Raw genomic sequence first — 27,336 nt, 5'->3', positions numbered from 1 at the left:
GATTATATAACCATTGTTGGATATAAGCATTGTGTGGTAACTCATACATGTATAAGTCCTTATTCCTTGAACCAAAGTATGCGTACTTTGCTGCTCAGGAAAACCGGAACAGAGTCCGCGAACCCAGTCCGTGTACTGTCGGAAGTTCTCTTCCCGAGAAAATCAGCTAGAGTTTGTAAACTATTTACAAACTTATTCCGGGTACTTAAGTCCGCGTACCAGTCCGCGTACTTAAGTTGGTTATTTTCTAAAAACGATTATTTGTGAACTTAAACTTATATAAACTAAGGAATGCAAGTTTGCAAACCGTGGGTATAAAGTTCATGAATCGATTCGAGAAAATAAAATCGTTTTTTTCTTCAATTGTGTCTATTATAAAGATCTAAGCAATTAAACAACTCTCTAACTAGTTCATTTGAGTCATTTGAACTAGTTGTAGTAAAGAAGAATATGGTTGATATGAAAGTGCTCATATGGCTAACCATTTGGTTAACTACTGTTGAACCAACTAGATGTAAAAGTTTGGGTACGGGTACACAAACCTAAACGTGCATTTCATTTACGTGTAGCAAGTTAAGTTTCGATCTAACGGTTGAAAGATATTAGCTTGAATCTAATCAGGTTTTCATCTAACGGTGAATATTGAATGTTTTGTTACTAAACTAACATTGATTGCAAACCCTGATTTGAAAGACTATATAAGGGAGAACTATAACAACTGGGAAACCTAATCCCCACACCTCCTGTGTGATACTAGTTGTATTAGCTAGAGTCGATTCTCCTTTAACCTTAGGTTTCAACCGAGACCCTGTAGGTTAACGACTTGAAGACTTCATTGGGATTGTGAAGCCAGACCGATATTACTTTCTCGTAGTTGTATGATATGATCTTGTTGTTTCTATCGTACTAAGTACAATCATAAGGATTGACTTGAGATTGATTTCTCCGATAGGCAAGACATAAAAGTAGTCACAAACATCTTCGTATCATCGTTTGTGATTCCACAATATCTATTTTCGCCATCATATGATTTAGATTATTGTAAGGTGATTGATAATACTAAGCTGTTCTTCGGGAATATAAGTCTGGTTTTGTTTGTACATATATTTTGGTATGTGGGCCCAAGTTCCTCAGCCCAATAATTCTACCCAAGATAAGCATTGGGCTCTTGGGTAAAAAATATGGAAGGATAATTATAGCCATGTCAGCAATTATCCTTCTACACCAGAATACTAGGTATAACCTAGAAGTTATTGATCCCCAGAAAAAGGAGGAATCAGTTAAAGACCAGGTATACATTCAAACCATGGAAGTTATAAATCCTTAGAAAATGGGGGAACAGAAGAAGACCAGGTATAACCTGGAGGTTATAGATCCTAAAAAAAAGGGAAATTGGTTTTGACCAGGATGAACCTGAAAATATTTGGTCTAGATACATTGTCAAAATGTATCTAGATGTAAACTGGACTGGATACAATTCCTCTATAACCTATAAATAGAGATGGAATTCCAACTGGAAAGGTACACATTTACAATCCTTCTCTCTTCATAAAACCTGCTTAGAGCTCTTACACATTGAGGAATCAGAGTGTCTTTTGCAGGTACCCTCACTTTCACCTACCAACAATTACTGAAGATAATGAGCTGATTCAACAAGTAGCTGAATTTCTTCATCTACCAAGAGTGTGTCACGAAGAATACTGTTGAGTCATCTAACGGCTGAAATTTCATCTTCATATACTAATCTCGAGGATTGTTGCAGAAACATTTTTGGTACAACAAGTTTATCAATTGGTTCATGTTCACCTTGATTTATCAAAAGACGGAACAAAAACTCGTAGGTATTTCTGTGGGAGACAGATTAATCTATAACCGTAGACTTTTCTGTTTGATACAGATTTTTTTATTAAAGGCTTCGACTTTAGCAACTCTTAGTTGTGGGTGAGATCAGCTAAGGGAATCAAGTGTGTAGTATCCTGCTGGGATCAGAGACGTAGGAGCGCAACTGTACCTTGGATCAGTGTGAGATTGATTGGGGTTCAAGTACAGTCCAGACTGAAGTTAGTTTGTAGTAGGCTAGCGTCTGTAGCGCCGTAATACAATGTGTGTTCAATCTGGAATAGGTCCCGAGGTTTTTCTGCATTTGCGGTTTCCTCGTTAACAAAACTTCTGGTGTCTGTGTTATTTTTTTCCGCATTATATTTTGTTATATAATTGAAATATCATAGGTTGTGCGTTTGAATCAATCAATTTGGAAATCCAACCTTTGGTTGTTGATTGAAATTGATTGATACTTGAACATTGGTCTTTGGCACCGTTCAAGTGATTTCTCTTATATTCAATTAGACTTGCATATTTCTATTTGCTTGAGTAAGTATTGAATCGAGAAAGAGAGATATAACTCTTTGATATACTTTCATTAAGATTGAGTCTGACTTTCTAGTTGATTCTCTTAAAAGTATATTGGAGTTAGTCCATACAGAGCTGATCGAAATATTGGGTGTGGTTGTTACACCCCCACTTTTTCAATAGGTATCAGAGCAGGCAAACACGTTTAAAGACCTTACAATTCTGTGTTTGTAGCGATCTGACTCTATGGACATGAATTTTATCTCCATAAATGTTCCACCAGTCTTCGATGACTCAAACTACCTATGGTGGAAATGTGTTATGCGTGCTTTTCTTCAAGCTCGTGATTTTCAAACATGGGTACATGTTGTTAATGGCTATGATCCTCCGGTTAATACAGAAGGCGATGTCTCTATACCTAAGGATATTGGTAGATATAGTCCAGAAGAAATCCTTGCTGCAAAGCAAAATTCTGACGGCTTAAATGCTATCATACATGCCATTACCCAGATCTTCAGCACCATGTGACTACGTGCACTAAGTCTAAAGAATCCTGGGATATCTTAGAAACCGTATTTGAAGGAAACACCAGTGAGAAAGAATCTAGACTTAAAAATCTAAATTCTGGTTAGGAAAACCTTTGTATGGTAGATGAAGAAACATTTGATGAGTTTAATCACAAAATCGGGCGATTGACTCGACGAATTTTTTTTTCTTCGAATCTCAATTTATGTGCTCACCTTCATCAATTCAGGTGAAATCAACATCTTTAATTCTTGTTTTTTTACATAATTTCATGATTAGATTTCATTAATTCAGGTGGTTTACATGGATTCTTGTCCGAAAACCACTTGTTGTGATGATTCTCTTTCGAAAAAATTAGGTTTACATCAAAACAATGTTGAATCAAAAATTCCTTCAGTAGAATTACCTGATGATCTATTTGAGGAGGGTTTAAATCCTTGGAAATTTTCTCTCATTGGTAGATTATATTTACAGAAGATTAAATTTGTGGATGCTGCTATTATTTTACGTCAACAATGGAAATTAGTAAGAAAATGTAAACTAATTCCTCTAGGAAGGGGTTTCTTTACTATTAAACTGGATAATGAAGTTGATAGAATGACCATCAAAGCTGGCTTGTGGGAAGTTAATAATCAAGTATTACAGGTTAGAAATTGGGTTTCAAATTTCAGACCATCATCAAAACGTACATCTAAAGCTCAAGTTTGGGTTCGTTTACCTGGTTTAGGGTTGGAATTCTGGAAGGAGGAATTTCTCTTCAAAATATGTAAGGAAATTGGAACTCTTATTAAGATTGATACTGCAACTGCAAATTGTGAGGTTGGTTATGATGCTAATGTTCTAGTTCAGGTTGATTTTTCTCAGTCTATTCTTAACAAAATTTGGATTGGTACAAAGTTTGAAGGTTTTTTTCTTCAGGATATCACAATTCCTGTATGTCCTAAATTCTGTCATAATTGCAAAATTATTGGTCATTTAACTACAGAATGTAGAGTTAAGCAGAATAAAACTAAAGCAGATAATGCAGGTGGAGATAATGGTCAAAAGAAATTTACCACACCAGCAAAGCATCAACAAATTCCATTTGATATTTGTAATATATCAGAAATTGCAGGTGAAGATTCTGTAGTAAATATAATTACTGAAACACAAGTTATCAAGTTAACTATAGGAAATAATATGTTGCACAAAGGAAAATTCAGTCCTCTTGAATGTGAAGAAGGTAAAATAGAAGAAGAAGTTGTCATTAAAGAAGTTCCAAATGTTTCAACACCAAAGAAAGTTAACAATTTAGAAAATTCTACTATCAAGTATGTAGATGGAAAAACTGGTCAAGTATCCAATGAAGCTGTTAAAGTGACCTCTTGGTCTAAAATAGTTGAAAAGGAAATGGTTTCTAATATTGCATCCTCATCAAATGCTACAAGTCCAATTGATCCGGTAAAGGTAACTAAACATTTTCAAGCCAATAATAAGTATAATTTCAGGAAAAATCAAAGAAAAGGGGTACTAAAAATCCTCCTCCTCCTGTTAAATGAAGATAATATATTGGAACATCAGGGGCCTGTGAAGAGCTAGGGATCAGGATAAATTAAGGTCTTTAGTCAACCAGTTTAATCCTTCTTTAGTTTGGATTGCAGAACCAAAAGTCAAATGCAGTGCTTCTTTTTGTGAGAAATTAAATTTGGCTGGAGTGCAGAGTATGGTGATTCACAATTCTACATCAAATAATAAAGGTAACATATGGTTATTTTGGAATAAAAATATTTCAACTCCTCAAGTAATTTCTGTTTATAGTCAAATGATTACAGTGAGTATTGAAGATGTTCTTGTTTCTGGAGTTCATGCTCATGTCAAGAAAGTTCAAAGAAGGTTTTTATGGTCAGAGATGGAAATCATCAGTGAGTTAAACAAACCTTGGATCGCCTTGGGTGATTTTAATGCAGTTATTTCAAAAGATGAAAAAATGGGTGGTAAATCTCCTAACAGGGCTTCAATGTTAGAATTCGCGACTTGTTTAGATAATTGTGATCTTATTCAAGCACCTAAAACAGGGTTATAGTTTTCTTGGTCAAATTGTCAGCAAGGAAAGAACAGAATATTATGCACCCTAGATAGAGCAGTCTTTAATCAACAATGGCTACAAAAATTTGGAGATTGGGGCTATAAAGTTGGTTTAAGAATAGTGTCAGATAATGCACCATTATTGGGAGGTTGATCTAATATTCCTAAACCTCATAAGTCCAAGAAAATTTCAAAAAATGTGGATCTATCACCCAGAATTTCTATCAGTTGTCAATGAATGCTGGTCTAAACATATTCCAGGGGATCCAGCTTATATCTTTATGCAGAAGTTAAAAGCTTTAAAAAAGGAGTTGAATGAATGGAACTGGAAGGTATTTGGCAATGTTCAAGTTAAGATAAAAGAAGCAGAAGAGAAAGTTAATGTAGCAATGCAATATTCAGATGACCATCCTTTTGATGAAAAATCTTTGAATAATTTAGTGACAGCTCAAAATGAACACGACAGTAGAGAAGTGCAAGCTAATGTAATGCTAAGGCAAAAATCAAGAGAAAAATGGATTCAAGAAGGTGCAGCAAACACTCAATTCTTTCACACCAAGATGAAGATAAGGCAAGCAACAAATTTAATTAGTGAACTTGAAGATAAAAATGGCAATATCATATCTGATCCATCTCTCATTGTTGATTCATTTGTTCATCATTTTCAACAAAAGTTTGAGTTTCAGGAAGTTAATATTTCAGAAAAATTATTGGATGTTATTCCTTCATTAGTAAATACTTCAGATTAAGAAATGTTGGATACATTACCAAGCTACGAAGAAATTAAGAATATCATTTTTCAAATGAATCCAGAAAGTTCTGCTGGTCCTGATAGTTTTTCTGGTATTTTCTACAGAACTTGTTGGGAAATTATTTGTACTGATTTAGTGGCAGCAATTCAATTTTGTTGGAAAAGGAGATTCATACCAAGAGGACTGAACTCTAATTTCCTTGTTCTTCTTCCTAAATGTCAAGGAGCAAAAAAGGCAAACCAATTTAGACCAATTGGTTTAAGCAATGTGCTTTTTAAAATCTTCACTAAAATCATTACGGTAAGGATGAATAGTCTTCTTGTGAAGTTGATACCTCCACAAAAAGCAGCTTACAACAAAGGTAGGAGTATTCGTGAGCAAATTCTGCTTGCCTCTGAGACGGTAAATGAAGTGAAAAGAAAAAGAAGAGGAGGTAATGTAGCTTTCAAACTTGATATCTATCAAGCCTATGACTCTGTAAGTTGGAAATTTCTGTTTCAAGTCTTGCAAAAATATGGTTTTTCTTCTTCATGGTGTGATTGGCTACTTACATTATTTGAATAAACAAAAATGTCAGTTATGGTTAATGGTGGACCGTGGATTTTTTTCAATGGAAAGAGGCTTAAAACAGGGTGATCCATTATCAGCACTTCTTTTTGTTTTGATGGAAGATGTTCTTAGCAGAAACATTTCTCAGTTAGTGAATCAAGGTAAAATACTTCTTATGGTAATCAAAAATAGTATTCATCCAACTCATCTCTTCTTTGCAGATGATGTTTTTATTTTTTCTATGGAGATAAGAAATCTTTAAACAGTTTATTCACATTGCCTGATGAATATCAAGCTAGTTCAGGTCAACTAATCAATAAGGACAAAAGTAAGTGTTTCATATATGGAGTTACTTCAACTAGGAAGTAACAAATATGTAAGATGGTCAATATGGAATTATCTAAATTTTCTGATAAGTAATTAGGAGTAATTTTAGCTCCTGGAAGAGTAACTTCAGCAATGATCTGGCATGTGGTAGAAATGATTCAACACAGACTAGCTAAATGGAAAGGAAGATTGTTATCTTTTGCTGAAAGATTAGTACTTTTCAAATCAGTGTTATGTAGTATTCCACTATACAATATGACTGTTTATAGATTGCCTGCTTCAGTCATTAAAATTTTTGAAAAACTTATTAGGAATTTTCTATGGCCTGGCAACAGTGAAGTTAGAAAATTCAAAACATTATCTTGGAAGAAGGTTTGCACTCCATACAATGAAGGAGGTCTTGGTATTAGAAGATTGGAAATTATTAAAAAGGCTTTTATTATGAAAATAATGTGGAAAATGGTAAATTCTCAAGGGCAATGGGCTCTCTTCTTTGCAGCTAAATTGAAGAATAAACAAGGTCAGTGGTTTGAAAAATGGAAACCATCTTCTGTTTATTCAGGACTTAAATGGGCTTGGTCATCTCTGAAAGATGATATTAAGTGGAATGTTGGTGATGGTGCTGGGATTACAGTATGGTTTGATTCATGGTATGAAACATATCCCATGATAAATGAAATTGGATATTCTGATATCGTTAAAAACAATCTGCATATGGAAGTAAAGGATATGATAAAAGGCAATCAATGGGAAATTCCCATTGAATTGCAATCTGTTTTTCTCATTAGAAACTTGCCTGCAATTGATGGTGGAGCTGACAACATAACATGGAATGGAAGTACAAATGGGTATTTACTACATCAATGGCAGTAGAAAATCTGAGATTCAAGCAGAAACAACTGGTATGGCCATCTTTCATATGGATTTTTTTTTTACATCATCCTTTACAGATGTTTGTAAAACAACAATTCATCACATTCCATTGATAAAGGAGGCGTGGATCACAACAGCTTGTGCAACAATGAAAGAATTATGGTTCCTAAAAAATTCAATTCTATTTGATAATGGAAGGGTCAATATTCATAGCTTCAAAAGCAGAATTCTTCAAATAGTTCATGAAGGAGGTATTAGAATGCAAGGTAAAATATGGGCTCATGACTATGACTCTCAAATAATTACTTTTTTCAATTTAAAGTCCAGACTGGTTAATCATAAGCCATAGCTGTCTTGGCTTATTCTTTTTAGTTCTAAGTTTTGTAGTTTTGATGTTCCTTTTTTGTAATCTTGCTGTATAACTTTGGATATTCAATTTAATAAAAAATGTTATTGAGGAAAAAAAAAGTGTCTGAAATTGTTAATGCATTTTTTTGCATTGGGTAAGACCATTCCTGAAAAGGACATTGTGATGAAAATTCTCAGATCATTGCCATCTCGATATGATTCTAAGAAGCATGGCATCGTTGAAGGAAATAATCTCGCAACGCTGTCCAGATATACTCCGGTTGGGAAGCTAAAGATCTTTGATCATGAGCACACGTCCAAGTTATGTAAGGATGTTGCTTTCAAAGCACTAAAGAACACTAAATTACTTGACAAAAGTAAAACTGTTTACATCTCTGAAGATGATCTTTCTGAGGCTGACTCATCAGATGAAGATCTTGACAAATCAGTCTTGTTGATCACAAGACAGTTTAGGGATCTTCTTTTGAAGAGAAGTAAACGGTTCTCCAGAGATAAATCCAAGTCATCAGATAAACCACATAATCGTGTTCCTCCTAAAAATAGGGATAATGATGAAACTGATGACGAGGATATGCCTCAGTGCTTTAAGTGTAAAGGCTTTGGTCATTTTGCAAATGAATGTCCAAATCGAAAGAAATACACTGGGAACAAAGGTCTTGCTACAACTCTTGATGAAATGTCTGATAACTATGATTCTAATGAAGACGAAAAATCAACTGTTGCACTTCTTTGTGAAAATATTGATTTTGATAGTTGTAGCAATACATACATCAATCTTGATATTCTTTCAGAAGAAAACTCAACCAATCTGGAAGATAAAACTGACCTTTCTATTGGAAACTTATTGAATAATGTTTCAGGTTCAACTATGCATCTAGCAGCTTGCACATCTCAGATGCCTGAGTTATATTCAAGGTTGACGTTCTCATATTGTTCTCTCAAAGGTCATGAACTATCAAAGAGTTACAAGTACAAACACAAATTGAGACATGTCAACAAACTTCAACGAAGAGCAAATCAATTAGCCAACAAGCTCAAACTTGTTCAAAAAACCGCTTGTGTAAGATTTTATCTTCGTCTAAGAAGTTAGTTTCCAAGGATAAAACAAGACCATTAGAGAAGAAAGTATTTTGATAGACAGAGGTCTATATATTCCTCTCAAGAGGAACATGGTGGACAGATTATTTTTCACCGCAACACAACTTAATTGTTTTGTTTTGGTATCTTGTCTCACGTGCCTGATCAAAAGAGACAAGGTTGTGCACCTCTCAGGCTTTAGGAAAAGTTTTTTTTTTTCTTTTCTTTTCTTAGTTTTGTTTTGATACAAAATTGGAATTTCCTGTCTATCAATAAAGGAGAGTTATTCTCGACAATTCTACTCTCTTTAGGGTTTAGAATTGTGCGTGCACGAACTTATTAAAGGTTGTGTAACCCTACATTCCTTTTTCCTTCCCTGAAACTTCTTCTATCTTAAGACTGCTTGTTGAGTTGAATTGTGATTTCCTCTTAGAAACCCATACACTTATGGATACTCCAAGTATTATGTCTTCCGATGGAAAAGATGTTAATATGATTGTCAAGCCATCAATCATGAAGGAAAAAGAGAAATCTCCGTTGCCTCCAACTTTGAAAAGAAAAAGAAGGAATGCGAGGAAGCCAAGGGATATTCCTTCAAATTCTCAGAAGTTTTCTGATGTTCTTGAAGTATTGAAGGAGACACAAAAGGAGATTTAACAGATTAAGGCTGTAGTAGTCAAGACTCTTGAGATTCAGAAGGCCCTGGTTCAACATCAGTCAAGAAGGTTTATTGATATTAACTCATATATTCATGAACATTATGTCCCAATGACTGTTGATGACAAGGAGTTCGGGGACGATAAAGAATTCTTCGAAGGTCTTAATGTATAGTAAATCTTCTTATGAGAATTTTATTCTTCTGTTTTTAGGAAGAATAACTAGAGTTTGGAATAGCCATTATTGTGATTACACATAGCTATGTCCATCGTTTTCATCTTTATTGTTTTTAAATTTATTTGATTAAATTCTAAAAAGTTGTTTGGAAGATGATTTTTGCAGTATTAATCTTTATGGTTTTATATATTGCAAACTTGTTATGGAATATGTGTGTTTGCGTCCGTGAACTATGATTGTCCCATACTTTGTCAAAAGTTAAGTCTTTCGTACGTCAATATGCATGTATTGATAAAAGAATGAATGAGCTTTTGACATTACAAAAGTTTTAAGCCTATTATGTCATTATGAAAATATTGATGGAAGATAGGATGAACTTTTGTTTACGAGGATTATGTCTATTTTATGTCATTGTGCAAATAGTGATGGGAAATAGAATGAATCCTTGTCTATTCCGCAGTATTGATCTTCCCTAATCCATATTTTATTTATATATACTGTGTTAGAGCACTGCTCGGTTGAACCCACTAGCGTTGGTATGTCAAGTTAGTTGTCAATTTTAGTTGCCAAAAAGCATTCTTGATTTAGTATACTAAAGATAGTTTCAGACTAGATTAGGTCTAAGAAGAGCTATTCTTGAAGGATGAAGACTGAAGATTACAAGAAGACATCAACAAGGACTTCATCAACAAAGGTATGTGGTAATTGATTTCATTTGGATTCTTGTTCAATTCTACCTTTCTAATCTATCGAAATAAATGCTCACTCTATGGAACAATTCCGATGACGGTTAATGTACATTTATGTATATATACTCGAGGTTATTTAAGCCACGACTTTTGTGACAATAACCTTTATCCCTGGAAAGGTTCTCATGTTATAGTTAATGAGCTTACGAATTAAACGAGCCAAGAATCACTCAATTCCGAGTTATAACGATGAAGTTATGAGTGATTTATTAAAGTAATAATTATAAGTGTTACTGTAATTGTTACAGTTTGTTAGTAGGAAACAATCCATGGACTGTTTGTAACGGTTCACGGACTTGGGCCCAATTACACGTGATTAAAAGGCATTTCAGGTCAAGTTGGTGATGTTTCCTTATCTAGGCAAGATGGTTATTAATTCAAACATATTTGATTACCATATTAAAGTGTTTGTGATAACTTTTGATTCCTGCCTAAGTTAAAATGTGATTTATTCACATAAATACAATATTTACTAATTATTTATTTATTTAATTATTTTGGAAAGAGTTGTAACTTAGGAAAGACTCCCAAAATTAGGAGAGTCTTGAAAAAGGGAAATAGCTATGCTTAGCTTTCAAAGCTACCTTTCACTATAAATAAAGGCTTCGTGAGTGCTACACGTTTTCACCCCCTTTGGAAAATTGGTGTAAGCTCATAAGGTTGTTTTCCATGTCTTTGTTCTTCGTGAACAAGAGTGAGATAAAAGTCTTTGTATTTGGGATCACAAAGCCGAGTTGGATTAATCTTCGTGATTGATTATACAACTTGTAATCTAGGTTTTTCACCTCTTGTCTATTCTAAGGTTTTCTCTTCTAATATAAAACCATTCAAGAGTTGTTGATCATAAACCCTAGGTTTTGATAGATTTCAGTTTCTGATCGTATACCAACACTTGTTAGTCGAAATCGGAAGCTAGAAAGAAAACTTCGATTAAGGTATCTCGTAAAAATCCTTAAGAAGTTTTAAACAAGATATCTCTAGATTTATTCTAGTTGTTCTTGTTGTAGAATAATTAGGTTTCTCTTCCATTATTGAAGAGTGTAATAATCCCTAATCTACAAGTTTGTTTTGATATTACTTTTACCTAGTAATTGTTTTTATCAAAATAAACACAAGATTTCCAAAACCTTGATTCACATCTAAAGGGAAATCAAACCGGTGTTTTGTGCAAACAAAACATCTAATCATATCAATCATGTTGTTGTAACTTCTAAAGAGAGCCTTGGGTTCTGCTAGAAGATTTACAAGAAGAATTCCTAAAGACAATCGGTGTTGTGCTAGGAGTTTTATTAGTGCTGAAGCAGGTATTACGTCTAATCCGAATAGGTAGTAGGAAATTGGTGTAACAACTTATAATCAGTGTGTGTTTATTCTGGAATAGGTCCGGGGTTTGACTGCATTTGCGGTTTCCTCGTTAACAAAATTTCTGGTGTCTGTGTTATTTATTTTCCGCATTATATTTATTTATATAATTGAAATATCACAGGTTGTACGTAAGTTCAATCAATTGTGAATCTGACCTTTGGGTTGTTGATTAAATTGATTGATACTTGGATATTGGTTTTTGATACCGTCCAAGTTATTTCTTATATTCAATCGGGCACGCAAATTCCTATTTGTTTGATTGCGGATTGAATTGAGAAATTGAGATATAACTCTTTGATATACTTTTCTTAAGATTGAGTGTGACTATCTAGTTGATTCTCTTGAAAGTATATTGGAGTTAGTCCATACAGATTGCCAAACGAATTATTGGGTGTGGTTGTTAGACCCCCGCTTTTTCATACTGTGCGGCTCCGTAAGTTCTCCTATGTTGAGCATTTCTGATTAAATTAAGCATGGATTTTCTTGTGGTTAATTTAATTGAGTATTTTTGGATTCAAATTCATATTCGTATGTGATGTGTTATGTCCAAAGAAATCCTTTTTTTTCTTGTGAAAGCAAGGTCGCTCTTGTTATTCTTTCGGGAATGACATTTTATGGGGGAGAGTTCTTAATTGAACTTGTGCTTAATTGCAAAATCTTTGTGGAGAGTGCGGTTGTGGAATATTATAGGGGTTATCTTGTATCTTAATAAACTCCTTGATGAATGCATTTAGCTTCGGATATATGATGGCATCTAAAAAGTTGACATGTGCTTGCTTTTGGTCATGAAACGTATCTATGGAAATTTCATTAGGATCCCACTAGTTTTCGTACCTTTGCTAATTTTATTGACAAAAAGGGGGAGAATTAATGTGTAGCTCACACTACAAATACATATGATTTTCGGATTATTATGTAAGGGGGAGTGGTTTCCATGTGAGATGGAGTATTGACTAAGTGGGAGTGATACATATCACCATAGTATTGTTTTCAAAGTTGTGATACAATTGAACTTTGATGTTGTATAATAATACTATGACACTGTATAACAATGATTGAGAATTCTTGTTTTCTCACTTTTATGACTACAAATTTTCAACAACGGTGATGCTAAACTTACAACCATTGGGATCATTGGAGTACTTGGAAGTGACGAAGATTTCGAGTAATGTTGAAGAACCAAGAATATCAGGCATGTGGAAGATAAGCTACAAAAGTTTGTTTATCTATTTTTGTATTCCATTTGTATTGATAGTTGTGTCACTAAAATTGACAACGGGGGAGATTGTTAGAGCACTGCTCGATCGAACTCGCATGCGTTGCTATCTCAAGCATGTTTGTCAATGTCAGTGATCAAAACTATAAGTCTTGATTTCTAGTCTACTATTAGCTAAGTCTCGGACTAGGATAGAAAGTGTAGTTGAGCTCAAGACTCCATGGAGATCATCATACAAAGACGAAGAACTACTCAAGGAACTGGTGGAAGTTCATCAACTAAAAGGTATGTGGAGACTTGAACTTATCTATCACTCAAAAGTCTATCTATTCTATCTCCTATCTTGAGACAAAAGTCGTTTTGCTATATAGACTTTGATTATACACGTTTGCTATTTCGAGTCGAGTTTATCTCACTTATCTATTTCTCGAAATATGTGTTAGTAAGCTTTCGCTTTGGCCAAGTTCATCTTTACTAGTGACGAAAGTCATGTTAAGTTTCAATCACTTGAAAATGACTTTGACGAAAAATGGTTTGTGAACAACAACTATATAACGTCCTCTAAGAATTTTTCAATGATTGAAATGAGATTTTAGAATATATAACCATTATTGGATATAAGAATTGTGTGGTAACTCATACATGTATAAGTCCTTATTCCTTGAACCAAAGTATGCGTACTTTGCTGCTCAAGAAAACCGGAACAGAGTCAGTGAACCCAGTCCGCGTACTGTCGGAGATTCTCTCCCGAGAAAATCTGCTGGAGTTTGTAAATTATTTACAAACTTATTCCGGGTACTTAAGTCCGCATAAAAGTCCGCGTACTTAAGTTGGTTATTTTCTGAAAACGATTATTTGTAAACTTAAACTTATATAAACTAAGGAATGCAAGTTTGCAAACCGTAGCTATAAAGTTTATGAATCGATTCGAGTGAATCAAACTATTTTTGTTTCAATTGTGTCTATTATAAAGATCTAAGCAATTGAACAACTCTCTAACTAGTTCATTTGAGTCATTTGAACTAGTTGTAGTAAAGAAGAATATGGTTGATATGAAAGTACTCATATGGCTAACCATTTGGTTAACTACTGTTGAACCAACTAGATGTACAAGTTTGGGTACGGTTACACAAACCTAAAACATGCATTTCATTTGTGTGCAACAAACTAAGTTTCGATCTAACGGTTGAAATATATTAGCTTGAATATAATCAGGTTTTCATCTAACGGTGAATATTGAATGCTTTGTTACTAAGCTAACATTGATTGCAAACCCTGATTTGAAAGACTATAAGGGATAACTCTAGCAACTAGGAAACCTAATCCCCACACATCCTGTGTGATACTAGTTGTATTATCTAGAGTCGATTCTCCTTTAACCTTAGGTTTATACCGAGACCCTGTAGGTTAACGACTTGAAGACTTCATTGGGATTGTGAATCCAGACCGATACTACTTTCTCGTAGTTGTGTGATATGATCTTGTTGATCTTGCTGTTTCTGCTTAGGATTGACTTGAGATTGATTTCTCTGATAGGCAATATATAAAAGTAGTCACAAACATCTTCGTCTCATCGTTTGTGATTCCACAATATCTATTTTTGCCATCATCCGATTTAGATTATTGTGAGGTGATTGATAATACTAAGCTGTTCTTCGGGAATATAAGTCTGGTTTTGTTTGTACCATATATTTTGGTATGTGGGCCCAAGTTCCTCAGCTCAATAATTCTGCCCAAGATAAGCATTGGTCTCTTGGGTAAAAAAATATCGAAGGATAATTATAGCCATGTCAGCAATTATCTTTCTACACCAGAAGACTAGGTATAACCTGGAGGTTATAGATCCTAAAAAAAAGGGAAATTGGTTTTGACTAGGATGAACCTGGAAATCATTTGGTCTAGATACATAGTCAAAATGTATCTAGATGTAAACTGGACTGGATACAGTTCCTCCATAACCTATAAATAGAGATGGAATTCCAACTGGAAAGGTACACATTTATAATCCTTCTCTCTCTATAAAACCCGCTTAGAGCACTTACTCATTGAGGCATCGGAGTGTCTTTTGCAGGTACCCCCACTTTCACCTACCAATAATTATTGAAGATAATGAGCTGATTCAACATGGACGACAAAGATTATGCTACAGCCCAATTTATAGTTAACTTTAACGTAACCATGTCGCACCAACATAAGACATTCACAAAAAAGTTAAACTCCGGCAGTCGACAAGGGTGATACCTACTATGTATATTTTTAACAATTAAGAAAATAATTATTCTAAATCCAATAAATTAGAATAAGATTATATATTTTTTTCATTTGCTAGAATAACAATGGTTGAACCTGATGATAATATACCAACACAGTTTGTTGAATTTTTTAAATCAACTTTATGTTTTAGATAATAGTTTACCAAATGCGAAGTTATTTATATTTTACAAACCACAATCCAACAATGCATAACATAAAACCTTTTTGCAAAACTCACAACAGTACCAGAGAAAGACAATACCACTTGATCTTCTCGCTCCTATATGAAGGTTGCTTGTATTTTTTTTTCAATTGATCATCACATCGAGAGTTTTTATAGAAGAATTTTTCAATTTTTTAGAGGAAGTTAAAGAGAATATACGATAGAAAACTTTGTCAGAGAGAATGAAGACATTATAACTCAATTATTTCTCAAAAGAAAACATTTTCTAATTCACCACATTTATTTTTATTTTAATCTGTTGTGTTGTTCATTTATTTTTTTTATCGGCAAATAAAAGAATATATTGATTAAAAAAGAAGAGGGTATAAACCAATACAAAGCAAAACAGAAAAAAAGAAAGAACCAATGAATAAGTAGGCTCGAAATAAACATAATACCAATTTTTCATTACATCAATAATATTAAAGTTTACGAACTCCTTTTCTACTAAATACCGGGTAAAAAGTGAGTAGATAACTTTGTAATCACTTCAGCTTTCCTACAATTCTTTTTGAATGCCATTCTTGCAAGATACTCCAAATAATACTAGGATCATCTAATATCGATTATAAAGGTAACAAGAACAGAAGATAAAACAAGAGAAACAAAAAGAAAATAAGTGAAAATTTTAATAGAGAAGGGATAAGTCGGTTTTCCCCAAACATGGATCTGTGATTACTTAGGAATGTGTATTTAAAATGACAGAATACAAACGTTCTCAGTCCACTCATATTATTACTCCCATTTCCTAAGGAATTGGTAAAATCAAAAGCTACCATTGATCGATCCACCACTAAAGCAACGTTATAGTGAATAGGTCTTGCCCGTTGGAAAACTAGATCAAGTCTTTCCCATATTCACTTTATGCACCCAAGTAAAGACCCATGTAATACTCACTTGACATTATATAAATGACCAAAGAATGACCATCTAAATATACACCTATTTGTACCACTATACATATTGTATGCACATGCCAAATGACTTTATAAAAATAATGCAAATACTATTTTATAGAATATATAACAGTTAAAAAACAGTGTAAGTGGTGTGTGCCGAAAGTGCGAACAACATCTGTGGTATTTTACCCAATGGTGTAAGGCTTGAAATTATTAGACGGCTTTGTACGTCAACACCATGGTTATCTGCCGTTATGTCGATCGGTTATTCAGTCTAACATCTTCAATTTTGCCATTAGGCTAGTATTCAATGAGACCCATGGATATTATATGTCTTTTGAAATCATTTGTAGCTATAGCGTTTGTCGAAGATCATCAATCATATCCTTTAATCTCAAATAACTTATTGTTATTTCCTTCTTCTTCACAATATCAACCACATAACAATATTGTCTCTTAATATGACTTTTTACCGGATCATCACTAAGCTCACAGTTTTTAATGGTGCATAATGTTGCTTGATTATCACAAAAAATGTTAATTGGTTTATCAGCAATTAATTTCAAATTAAACAAGAAACATTTTATCCATACAGGTTCGCTGACTGCACGGCCACCAACAATATACTCTGCTTCCACCGTAGACTTTCGCTACACATGGTTGTTTCTTGATAGACCATGATATCGCAGAACCCCCTAGAGTAAATATGTACCCGATGGTAGACTCTATTCCGTCCACATCTCCTAAAAAATCTGCATCAGTATATCCTCCAACGAGTAAAGAGTCCTAACGTTAAGTCAATTTATATCCCCTTGTCTTCTAGATATACCCCAGTGTATGTTTTAATGCTATCCAACGAGGGATACCTGGATTACTCCGTAATCTACTAACTAATCCTACCACAAAACTCAAATCAGGACGTGTACCCAACATGTCATATATTAAACTTCCAACTACCTCTGCATATGATTTTAATTTTATTTCAGTTCGTTCTTTTTCATTTGCAGAAGCCATTTTTGTACATAATTTAGTCCCTCGACAAATGGGTGTATCAACAAGACCACAATGTTTCCATTTTATATTTCTCTAGAAGACTATTTAAGTATGCTTCTTGAGACAATTGATTGTATCATCTATCTCTGGTTATCTTTATGCGTAATATAAAACTCGCTTTACCCATATCTTTCATCTCAAAACGAGAATTAAGCTATGTTTTAATTTTTTACAATCAAAATCAAATCATTACCTGACAATAATATCTCATCAACATAAACAGATAGCATAACAAAAGTACTCCCACTATTCAAAACATTTTACAAGAATCATAAACATTAGCTACAAAGCCATAATTAATAACAACACCGCGAAAATTTAAATACCATTGACGGGATGATTGTTTCAAGCCATAAATAGATTTTTTTAACTTATAAACCTTTTCTATATTATTTTCATCTATGTAATCTTCAGGTTGTTCCATGTATATGTCTTCCTCCAAGTCTTCATTTAGGAAGGATGTCTTAACATCCATTTGGTGTATTTTTGAATCTAAGTGAGCATCAATACCTAACAAGATTTTTATGGATGTAAATTTTGTCTACGTGAGAATATTTTCTTAATAATCTATACCCTTTTCTCGTGTGAAACCTTTAGATACTAGTCTAGCCTTGTATTTGTCTAGTGACAACCTTAAATTTATTTTTCAAAATCCGTAAAACTTATAACGTTCTTGTTTTCAGGAAACGAATTCCCAAACATTATTTTCATTAATTGAGTTTATTTTTTCATCTCTAACATATTTCCGTTTATCAGTATCAAGCAATTTTGTAGCTTGTTTGAAATTTAAAGGATCAACATCGGAAGTGTCATCATCATATGAAAAATGCTCATTATCAGAAAACATATGGTATTTTCTTAGAGTTGTTATTTTTTTCTGGGCAGTTGGATTGGTAATCTCCTTGTTCCTTGCAGTGATAACATATGATATTTATTTCACTAGTATTCTTATTCTTGTTGAACTTGTTAAAGTTCTTCTTAAAAAGATTGAATCCAAAATTCTTCTTCTTGTTCGGTTTGGTTACTTCTTTAGTAACATGAGATTGTGATGATTCGCCTATTTTTTAACGAAGTTGAGCTTCAATACCAACAACATAGGTAAAGTATTCATATTAACATCTCTACCAAACATATTAATAGCTACCACTACGGATTCGAACGAGGAATACTATGCAAAAAAGTAAAAACTTGCATCCTATCAGCTGCGGGGTTTCCTGCAGCATCTATTTCTTTTTTAGTCACATTCATACGGATACAATCATCAATGAAAAATAAATTTCATATGGTTATTATTAAATTTCTGAATCAACAATTGTATATACGTCTTAGAGTGTCCCTCATAGGATTGAGTGACAACCTCAAACATAACTTTTCTTGTTTGATAACCTTCATATATAATTTCTAAATCTAGATCCATAAAGGTTAACATAGTTGATCTAGATATTTCACCAGCTTCCAAGAAACGTTCATAATTACATTCTAACATGACAAGGATTAGCAGACTCATCAGGGGTGGGAACATCAATCACCTTTTCTTGAAATAGTATATGCCTAATATGTGTGGAACCATTGAGACGTTAAGCCTTACTTAGCTCATACTTACTTCTGTAGATGCCATTGAACACTAAACATGTAATATAACATCACAAAATTTAGGCAATCTTAAAAATATTAATCACCGATAAGGTTTTCAAGGGGTACTGACCTTTAAATAAGAAAGGAAAAACCCAAAGATTTTGTGCTCTTACTGTAATTGGAGATAAAAAATCGACCCACTTCCGACCACTTTGTTGAAGAGATGAACGAAATCCCCAAATTGAAGTAGCCGTCATCTACAATTGAATCACCTCTGATTGGTTTTGCCCTCTTTTAAAATTAATGAACCAAATAAAATTCCCTTTTAATTTTCCTGCAAAGTGTGAAATGAGAAAAGAATTCACTTCCCCTATTTATCACCGGTGCACATCTCTTACCGAAATCGATCGAAACAAAAAAGGAACCACTTTCCCCTTCTTTTTTTTTATCGCTGGTATATGATTTTTAACAACATCAGCTAAGTGATTTTTGTCTTTGATTTACTCGAACTTTTATATCACAACTAATTGATTTCACACCTAATCTGACTAGCTCTAGATACCAATATTAGTATCAACTAATATCGATTAGGCAGGTAATAAGAAGAAAAGATAAAACAAGAGAAACTAAAAAAAAATAAGTGAGAATTTTATCACATAAGGTCAGTCGGTTCTCCGCAAAAACATGGATCTCTGATTATTTAGGAGTGTGTATTTAAAGTGATGGAAGACACACATATTCTCAGTCCACTCCTGTTATTACTCTCATTTCCTAAAAAATTGGTAAAGTAAAAAACTACCCCTGATAGATCCACCAATAAAGCAACATTATAATGAATACGTTCTGCCTGTTGGAGAACTAGACCAAGTCTTTCGCACATTCACTTGATGCACCTAAGTCAAGTACCATGTCATACTGACTTGGCATCATCTAGATGACCAAAAAATGACCATTTATACACCTATTTGTCCCACTATACTGTTAGGATCTTTACGGACCACCGGATCCTACTCTGGGTCCGACCATATAACACCAACATTGTCCTCACTTGACCACTTTGGGATAAGAGGTGTGGGGTTTTAATAAAAAAGACTTCGGTGCTATGTAAGGAGATTCCCAAGCTTATTAATCACTACATGTACTCCTCTTTTATTCCATGTGGGACTATCCCTAGTTGTACAACCACTTCTCAGTTCGGATAGTAGGCCCAACCATAGGCTCTGATAGAAGTTGTTAGCATCATCACAGCGGACCCTATTATGTGCCCGACCACATATCATCGATATTGCCCCCACTTAACATGGGACTATCCTATCTATACAACCACTTCTACGTTTGAACATTAGCCCAACTATAGGCTCTGATGCTGGTTGTTAGGATTTTCACGGACCACCAGACCCTACTCTGGGCCGGAACACCATAACACCGATAATGTCCTCACTTGACTATCTCGGGATAAGATGTGTGGGGTTTTAATCTAAAAAGCCTCGGTGCTATGTAAGGAGATGCCCAAACTTATTAAGCTCCACCCTGTACTCCCCTTCATTCTAATTATCGCGCCACATACTCCAACATATAAATATACATATTGTATGCACATATCAAATGACTTTAGCAAAATGATGTAAATATTATTTTATAGAGTATATAGCCGTATTAAAACAATGCAAGTGGCGTGTGCATAAAATACAACCAATATTTTAGATACTTTACTTGATGGCGTGAGGCTTGACATTATTAGCTAGTTTTGTGGTCAACATCATGGTTATCTACTATGGTACCCGAGTCTTTTAATTTAAAATAATAGGGCGTGAGCCAATCCAAATGGATTGGGAAGCTAGATGTATCGTTATGATGCATAAAACCTAGTTAAATTTGCTTGAGAAACTATGTTTCTCTTCGTGTGAGCCTGCCCGTAGGGTTAGATACTAATATTGTTGTTTATGCTCCAACTTGCGGCAAAATGACACATACTGAGTATGCGTGTCGAATTTGATGTGAAACAGGGGTATTTCTGACATTTTACCCTTTTAGATAAGCTTCTACTACTGAATTTGTTGGAATTCAAATATCTCTTTTCACTTTGAATCTGTCTTTCTTCCTATAGCAAAAACAAAATAAGTTTGTGTCACAAAATTTGTAATTGGAAGCCTGTTTCATATCGTTTCCTTATTTGAATCAAGTTGGTTGCTTTGGATTCATTTGTTGCTCAAAAGATAGGGGATTTCTTCCTCTTCTCAGTTTGTTTCTTATGAAATCTTCTTTTCAATCTTTATAATCTGGTCATGTTTATGATTGAAATTGATGGGGTTTGCTCTGAATTTGATGGGGTTGGTTTGGTTTGATTTTATTTCTAATAGTTCATTGATTTCATGATTCCAACTTGCCCTAATTTTATTCCAACACCATGTTTAATTCAACTGGAATATGAATTTGTTGTTTCATCAATTTTTTGAATTGGGTATTTGGTAGTCAACTTGTTCTCTTGGATCATCAATTTATCCTTGAAACAATCTCATGACTTTGTTGGTAATCTGAAATTCTGAAACCCCTGCAGCTGTACTGTTTTGTAATGATCTTTTTATATAGATACGTATTTCAACATCTTATCCTCTTATTTTTATGTTGAAGAGGACTCTCTCAGATTTATAAATAAATCAAGTTTTCTAAATTCCGTTCTATGATGATTTTTACACGAATTTTGGATTGCAGACTGTCAAAACTGAATTTTTCTGAAGAGCTTGTTACTCTCCTGTTTTGTCGAGACTTATACGCACAAATGCATACCTTATTGACTTTGCTTATAATTTTTGGGTTGAAAAGGGATTTCTCTTCTTTCTGACGAGACCAAAATTTTTTAATTTCATTGGGTAATGAATTTTTCACAAATTTTTGATTTCAGACGGCCAAAACTGATTTTTCTGAAGGATCCCGCAGCTGTCCTGTTTTGTTGAAACGTTTAAACATAGTTTTGTACCTCATTACCTGTATTTATATTTTTTATGTCAAAGTTGGAATTCTTATCTTTCAAATGGTATCATTTTCTCTGAATTTCGTTGCGTAATGAATATTGCACAAATTTTGAAAGTAGACAGTCCAAACTGCAATCTCTGAAAAGCTTAAATACTGTCATGTTTTGTTGAAGTGTTTTGATATACCTACATCACCCATTAAATTTTCTTATATTTTTTATGTGAAATAGTGTATTTTATTCTTTCAAATGATCCAAGAAACACTCATTTTCGTTGAGTATTGAAGTCTATAGAATTTTTTGAAAAACAACTATGCAAGCTGAAATTTCTGTTGTTGGTTGGTACGTAGACAAACTTTTGATTTAGTGTACTGGATATTTCGAAGTTCATTCCCAAAACTTTTATTTGATACTTTCTTATAATGATAATATTGTTTTAGTTCAAGGTAAGTTGAGGTAAGTTGTTTACCATGGTTTATGAATCTACAGTTGTGATGGTACGAGAGTTACTCATATTTAAAGTTGTTTTTAGTGTATCCATCGATTATGTTGAGCACTTCCTTTACTTGACTTCTACTGCTGAGATTGTCGGGCCCTATAGGAGCAATCCATACTAATGGTGACCTGCGGAAGATCGTCCGGGAAGATAAGGTGGTTTTCTGATAAACCTCGACAAATAGTTGAACCCTCTCAGTAGAATATTTTGATTGGTTTATACTTTAGATAAATTCTATTGTATATTTCTTTGTAAAGCCTTCGAAATTTTGGTAAATGCGTGCTCAACAACTTTAACTTTCGTTTATGCTTTACTCATTTTAATCCTTACTTGGGAATTGCTTGCTTTTACGCATTCCTCTACTGGGTTGTGGCTCACCCATTTTGTTTTGTTTTCCACAAAGTATGAGAGCGGCTTGAGGCAGTAAGCTTATGAAGGCTTGGTGAGGAGAGCTTTTGGGGTATAAAGTGAGTACGCTCACTTTGTTTTCGTATATATATTCATGTGTAATCTGGTTGATTTTGGAAAAACACAACACTACCATTCTTGTTGTTTTTGTTCTGAAATAGGATGTGTTGTGACGTCATAGGGTGTTTGGAAAGTTGTCAAACCATGGTACAGTTGTATGTAATCTTTTTGTCACTTCTTTGGGTTACTGGGCTTATGTGAATGGAACTTTTTTTTGTACTGTGTAATGAAGTAGTAACAATCTAGTATTACCTTTGTTTCAAATTAGTGGAGTGTGTGAATGTTAAGATATGTAACTGCAGTTCTCATAGTTCATTTTCATATTGACTAGTCAATGTAAATACATGTCTTTTCTACTGTCTTGTTTAGTAAAAACATATGTCATACTCTTGTTTCCACTGATTTCACTCCGCATGGCAGTTCAGGAGTTTTGGAACTTGTCGGTTGACTGAGCTCCACGGTCAAACGGAAGCAAAAAAATTCTGGACCGTCACAGTTGGTATCAGAGAAAACGTTTCGATTTGATTTGGGATTTCCGTTGTTTTGCATATAGTGTTTTTCGCAATTTCACTCTTTTATGGTTGGGATTTCAAAGATAGAAGTGTTGATTTTATTGTTGAATTTATGAAAATAGAGTTAAGAGTCTTCTTGTTTTGGAATTTTGAGAAAAACAACCAGATGACATGATATGTATATGATTTGGCTGTTAGTAATGAGCAATTACTAACAAAACTAACCGAGTGAGAATTTGATTTGTAGATGTCAAATATAGCGAGTTCATCTCGTTCTGGTCCACTTAAGAAGATGAAGGGGCGTAATAAGAGGACTAAGATTATAGAGCGAAATCTGGTGGAGTTGTCAGGTTCCATGAAGACTATGGCTACTGCAATGGAAAGGCATAACAAGCCCAGTCAGGAGGTTGATGTGCGAAGATTTAAGAAATTCCTAGGATCTGATGGCATATTTCATGGAACGGGAGAGCCAATAGTTGCTGAAAAATGGTTGCAGAATATACAAAAGGAGTTCAAGGCTATGTTAGTTCCAGAAAAAAGATAAAGTCAGGTTCGCTACATATATGTTTCATGGAGATGCATAAAATTGGTGGGAATCTGTTCAGAGAATGGAGGATATGTCAAGGATGAGTTGGAAAAACTTTGTAAAGTTATTTTCAGAAAAATATTTTCCACCTACTGCCAAAGCTGCAAAATGTATGGAGTTCATGTTCTTACAGCAAGGAGATATGACAGTAACTCAGTTGGATAAGAAGTTTGCGGAGCTAGAACGATACGAAACACATCTTGTACCGACACAGGAGTTGAAGGCACGTAATTTGGAGAGTGCTTTGAAGGCACCCATTCGAGATAAGGTGGTTAGCCATCAGCATGTTACATATAAGAGGTTTTTAAGAACTGCATTGGCTGTTGAAGCTAATTGGGTTCAAATATTGAAGGAAAGAGAAGAATCAGACAAGAAGAAAAAGGCGAAGCCAAACCCACCAACAACACCTAAGCGGCCACGTACTAATTATGTTGCAAAGAAGGACAACATGACCGGATCAGAGTATTATAATTGTGGACAAGTGGGTCATTTCGATAGAGAATGTCCTCTTCCAGTTAAGCCAAAGCCACGGAATAACAATCATCCACGTAATCAGAATGTTGTGTGTAGACCACAAAATCATCCATGTACTCAGAATATTGGTGGGAGACCACAGAATCAGTCACGTACCGTTACACCAGCGTTCCAACCGAGGCAACCTAATGTGCAAGGAAAACTTAATTATGTTGCATAGGGTAACGGAGGGGAAGAGAACACCGTCATCGAGGGTAATTTCTTAATTTTCAGTTCTCGTGCTAAAGTTTTATTCGATACGGGTGCCACTCATTCATTTATATCCCTTCACTTAGCTGCATACTTAGGTTTAAATTATGATTTTTTGGAATTTAATTTGTATCCTCTCCACTTGGAAGTGTTGTTAGTATCAGTAAGGTATGTAAGGATTGTGATCTAACCCCTGGAAACCATAGAGTGGCCATCAACCTTATACCTATGAGAATGCAGGAATGTGACATTATTGTAGGCATGGATTGGATGTCACCGAACCAGGAGATATTGCATTGTTCTGAAAAGAAAATTTCTTTTTTGACAATGAATGAGAACCGTGATTCTGTTCAAGGGGAGAGGTGGAAGATTAATACTCCATCACTTCCATCTAAGAAGAGACGAGATGAGACAGAGGAATATATGACATATTTGACGTATTTAGAGGAGGAGGAATAAAGTAACGAAAGATGCTAGAATTGTTTGAGAATTTCCAGATGTATTCCCAGAAGCATTTCCAGGACTACTACCAAAGAGAGAGATCAATTTTGTGATTGATGTACAATCTGGAACTGCACCAATTTCTTTATCTCCTTATCGTATGGCGCCAAAGTAAATGAAGGATTTATGGAAACAACTTGATGAGTTACTTGAATTGGGGTTCATCAGACCAAGGACATCACCATGGAGAGCTCGAGTTTTGTTTGTTTTGAAGAAAGATGGGACAATGAGGATGTGTATAGATTACCGGAAGCTGAATCAAGTGACTATCAAAAATAAATATCCTTTACCGCGGATAGATGACTTATTTGATCAGTTGAAGGGAGCAATGTGTTTTACTAAGATTGATCTTCGTATGGGGTATCATCAAATGAGAATACGAGAAGAGGATATTCTGAAAACAACATTTGGAACTTGTTATGGGCACTATGAGTTTCTTGTAATGCCGTTTGGATTGAAGAATGCACATGCAGCTTTCATGGACTTGATGAATAGAGTTTTCAGGCCTTATATCAATCAGTTTGTGGTAGTGTTTATAGATGATGTTCTTATTTATTCAAAGAGTGAAGAGGAGCATGAGAAGCGTCTTCAGATTGTGTTGCAGACTTTGAGAGAACATAAGTTGTATGCCAAAAGAAGTAAATGTGAGTTTTGGATATCGGAAGTGTTATTCTTGGGCCATGTAATTTCTGATCAAGGTATTGTTGTCGATCCAGAGAAGATAGCGGCAGTAGTTGAATGGAAACTACAGAAAAATGTATTTGAGGTTTCAAGTTTCTTGGGATTGGAGGTTACTACAGAAGATTTGTGGAGAATTTTTCAAGATTGGCTGTACCACTTACTCATTTGACCAAGAAAGGTGTAAAGTTTGAATGAACAGATAAATGTGAAAGAGCATTTGAAAAACTGAAACACAGATTGATATCAGCACCAATTTTAACCACACCTGAACCGAGACTTGGATATGAAGTGTATTGTGATGCGTCGGGAATTGGATTAGGAGGGGTTCTTATGCAGAAGGGAAAGGTAATCGCCTATGCTTCGCGATAATTGAAGACTTATGAGAAGAATTATACTACTTATGACTTGGAGCTGGCAGCGGTGGTGTTTGTACTTAAGCTATGGAGGCATTATCTTTACGGGGAGAATTTTTTTGTATTCTATGATCACAAGAGTTTGAAGTATATGTTCATACAAAAAGACTTAAACATGAGGCAGATAAGATGGTTTGAACTCTTGAAGGATTATGAGTTTACTTTGAATTATCATCCGGGAAAGGGAAATGTAGTAGCAGACGCACTTAGTAGAAAGGAGTATGGTTCAATAGCTTCATTGAGGATGATAGAAGATGTGAGAAACCTGGATCTTGTTGTTGACTTTGATGATGAGAAGGCCTTTTTGTATCACTTGGCAGTGATACCTGAGATTGTAAAGAAGGTGATTAAAGCTCAATCAACTGATATCAGTTTACAACAAGTAAGAGGAAAGTTAAGTATGGGAGAGGCACCTGTAAATTGGTCTTTAGAGACTAATGGAGGTATTTACTTCAAAGGAAGATTGTGTGTACCAGATGATGAATATTTGTGAAAAGAAATCTTAACTATGGCTCATGAGTCTGTACTCACACTTCATCCAGGGAGCACAAAGATGAATTATGATTTGAGATGTCAGTTTTGGTGGAGAGGTATGATGAAGGATATTGCTTTGTTTGTGTCCAGATGTCTTAGTGTCAACAAGTGAAGGCTGAGCATCAACGACCAGCAGGACCACTCCAACCGTTACCAATTGCAGAGTAGAAATGGGATTCAATTGCCATGGATTTTGTAAGAGGATTACCAAAAGGACAGCAGGGCAGAGACAGTGTGTGGGTGATCATTGATCGACTTACCAAATCAGCTCATTTCCTTCCAGTGAGGCAAGCAGATAACATTACTACTCTCAGTAATTTGTACATCCGAGAAATTGTGAAGCTGCACGGTATGCCAATGTCAATTGTTTCAGACAGAGATTCATTGTTTACATCTAAA

General features: G+C 34.6%; 2 protein-coding genes across 2 annotated transcripts; both read left to right on the top strand.

Moving 5' to 3' along the window:
* Positions 1-1,201: 1,201 nt before the first annotated feature.
* Positions 1,202-4,936, top strand: LOC113324764. Its single transcript, XM_026573053.1, has 3 exons — positions 1,202-1,291; positions 3,169-4,320; positions 4,574-4,936. The coding sequence occupies exons 1-3, from the start codon at positions 1,202-1,204 to the stop codon at positions 4,934-4,936; spliced, it is 1,605 nt and encodes a 534-aa protein (XP_026428838.1).
* Positions 4,937-5,690: 754 nt separating this feature from the next.
* Positions 5,691-7,439, top strand: LOC113324763. The gene is made up of 4 exons (XM_026573052.1): positions 5,691-6,167; positions 6,268-6,400; positions 6,487-6,567; positions 6,664-7,439. Exons 1-4 carry the CDS (start codon positions 5,691-5,693, stop codon positions 7,437-7,439), a joined length of 1,467 nt encoding a protein of 488 aa, XP_026428837.1.
* Positions 7,440-27,336: the final 19,897 nt, after the last annotated feature.

This window comes from Papaver somniferum, chromosome 11 (genome assembly GCF_003573695.1).
Source record: "Papaver somniferum cultivar HN1 chromosome 11, ASM357369v1, whole genome shotgun sequence".
NCBI classification, from domain to species: domain Eukaryota; kingdom Viridiplantae; phylum Streptophyta; class Magnoliopsida; order Ranunculales; family Papaveraceae; genus Papaver; species Papaver somniferum.
This window is presented reverse-complemented; position numbering and strand designations above follow the sequence as displayed.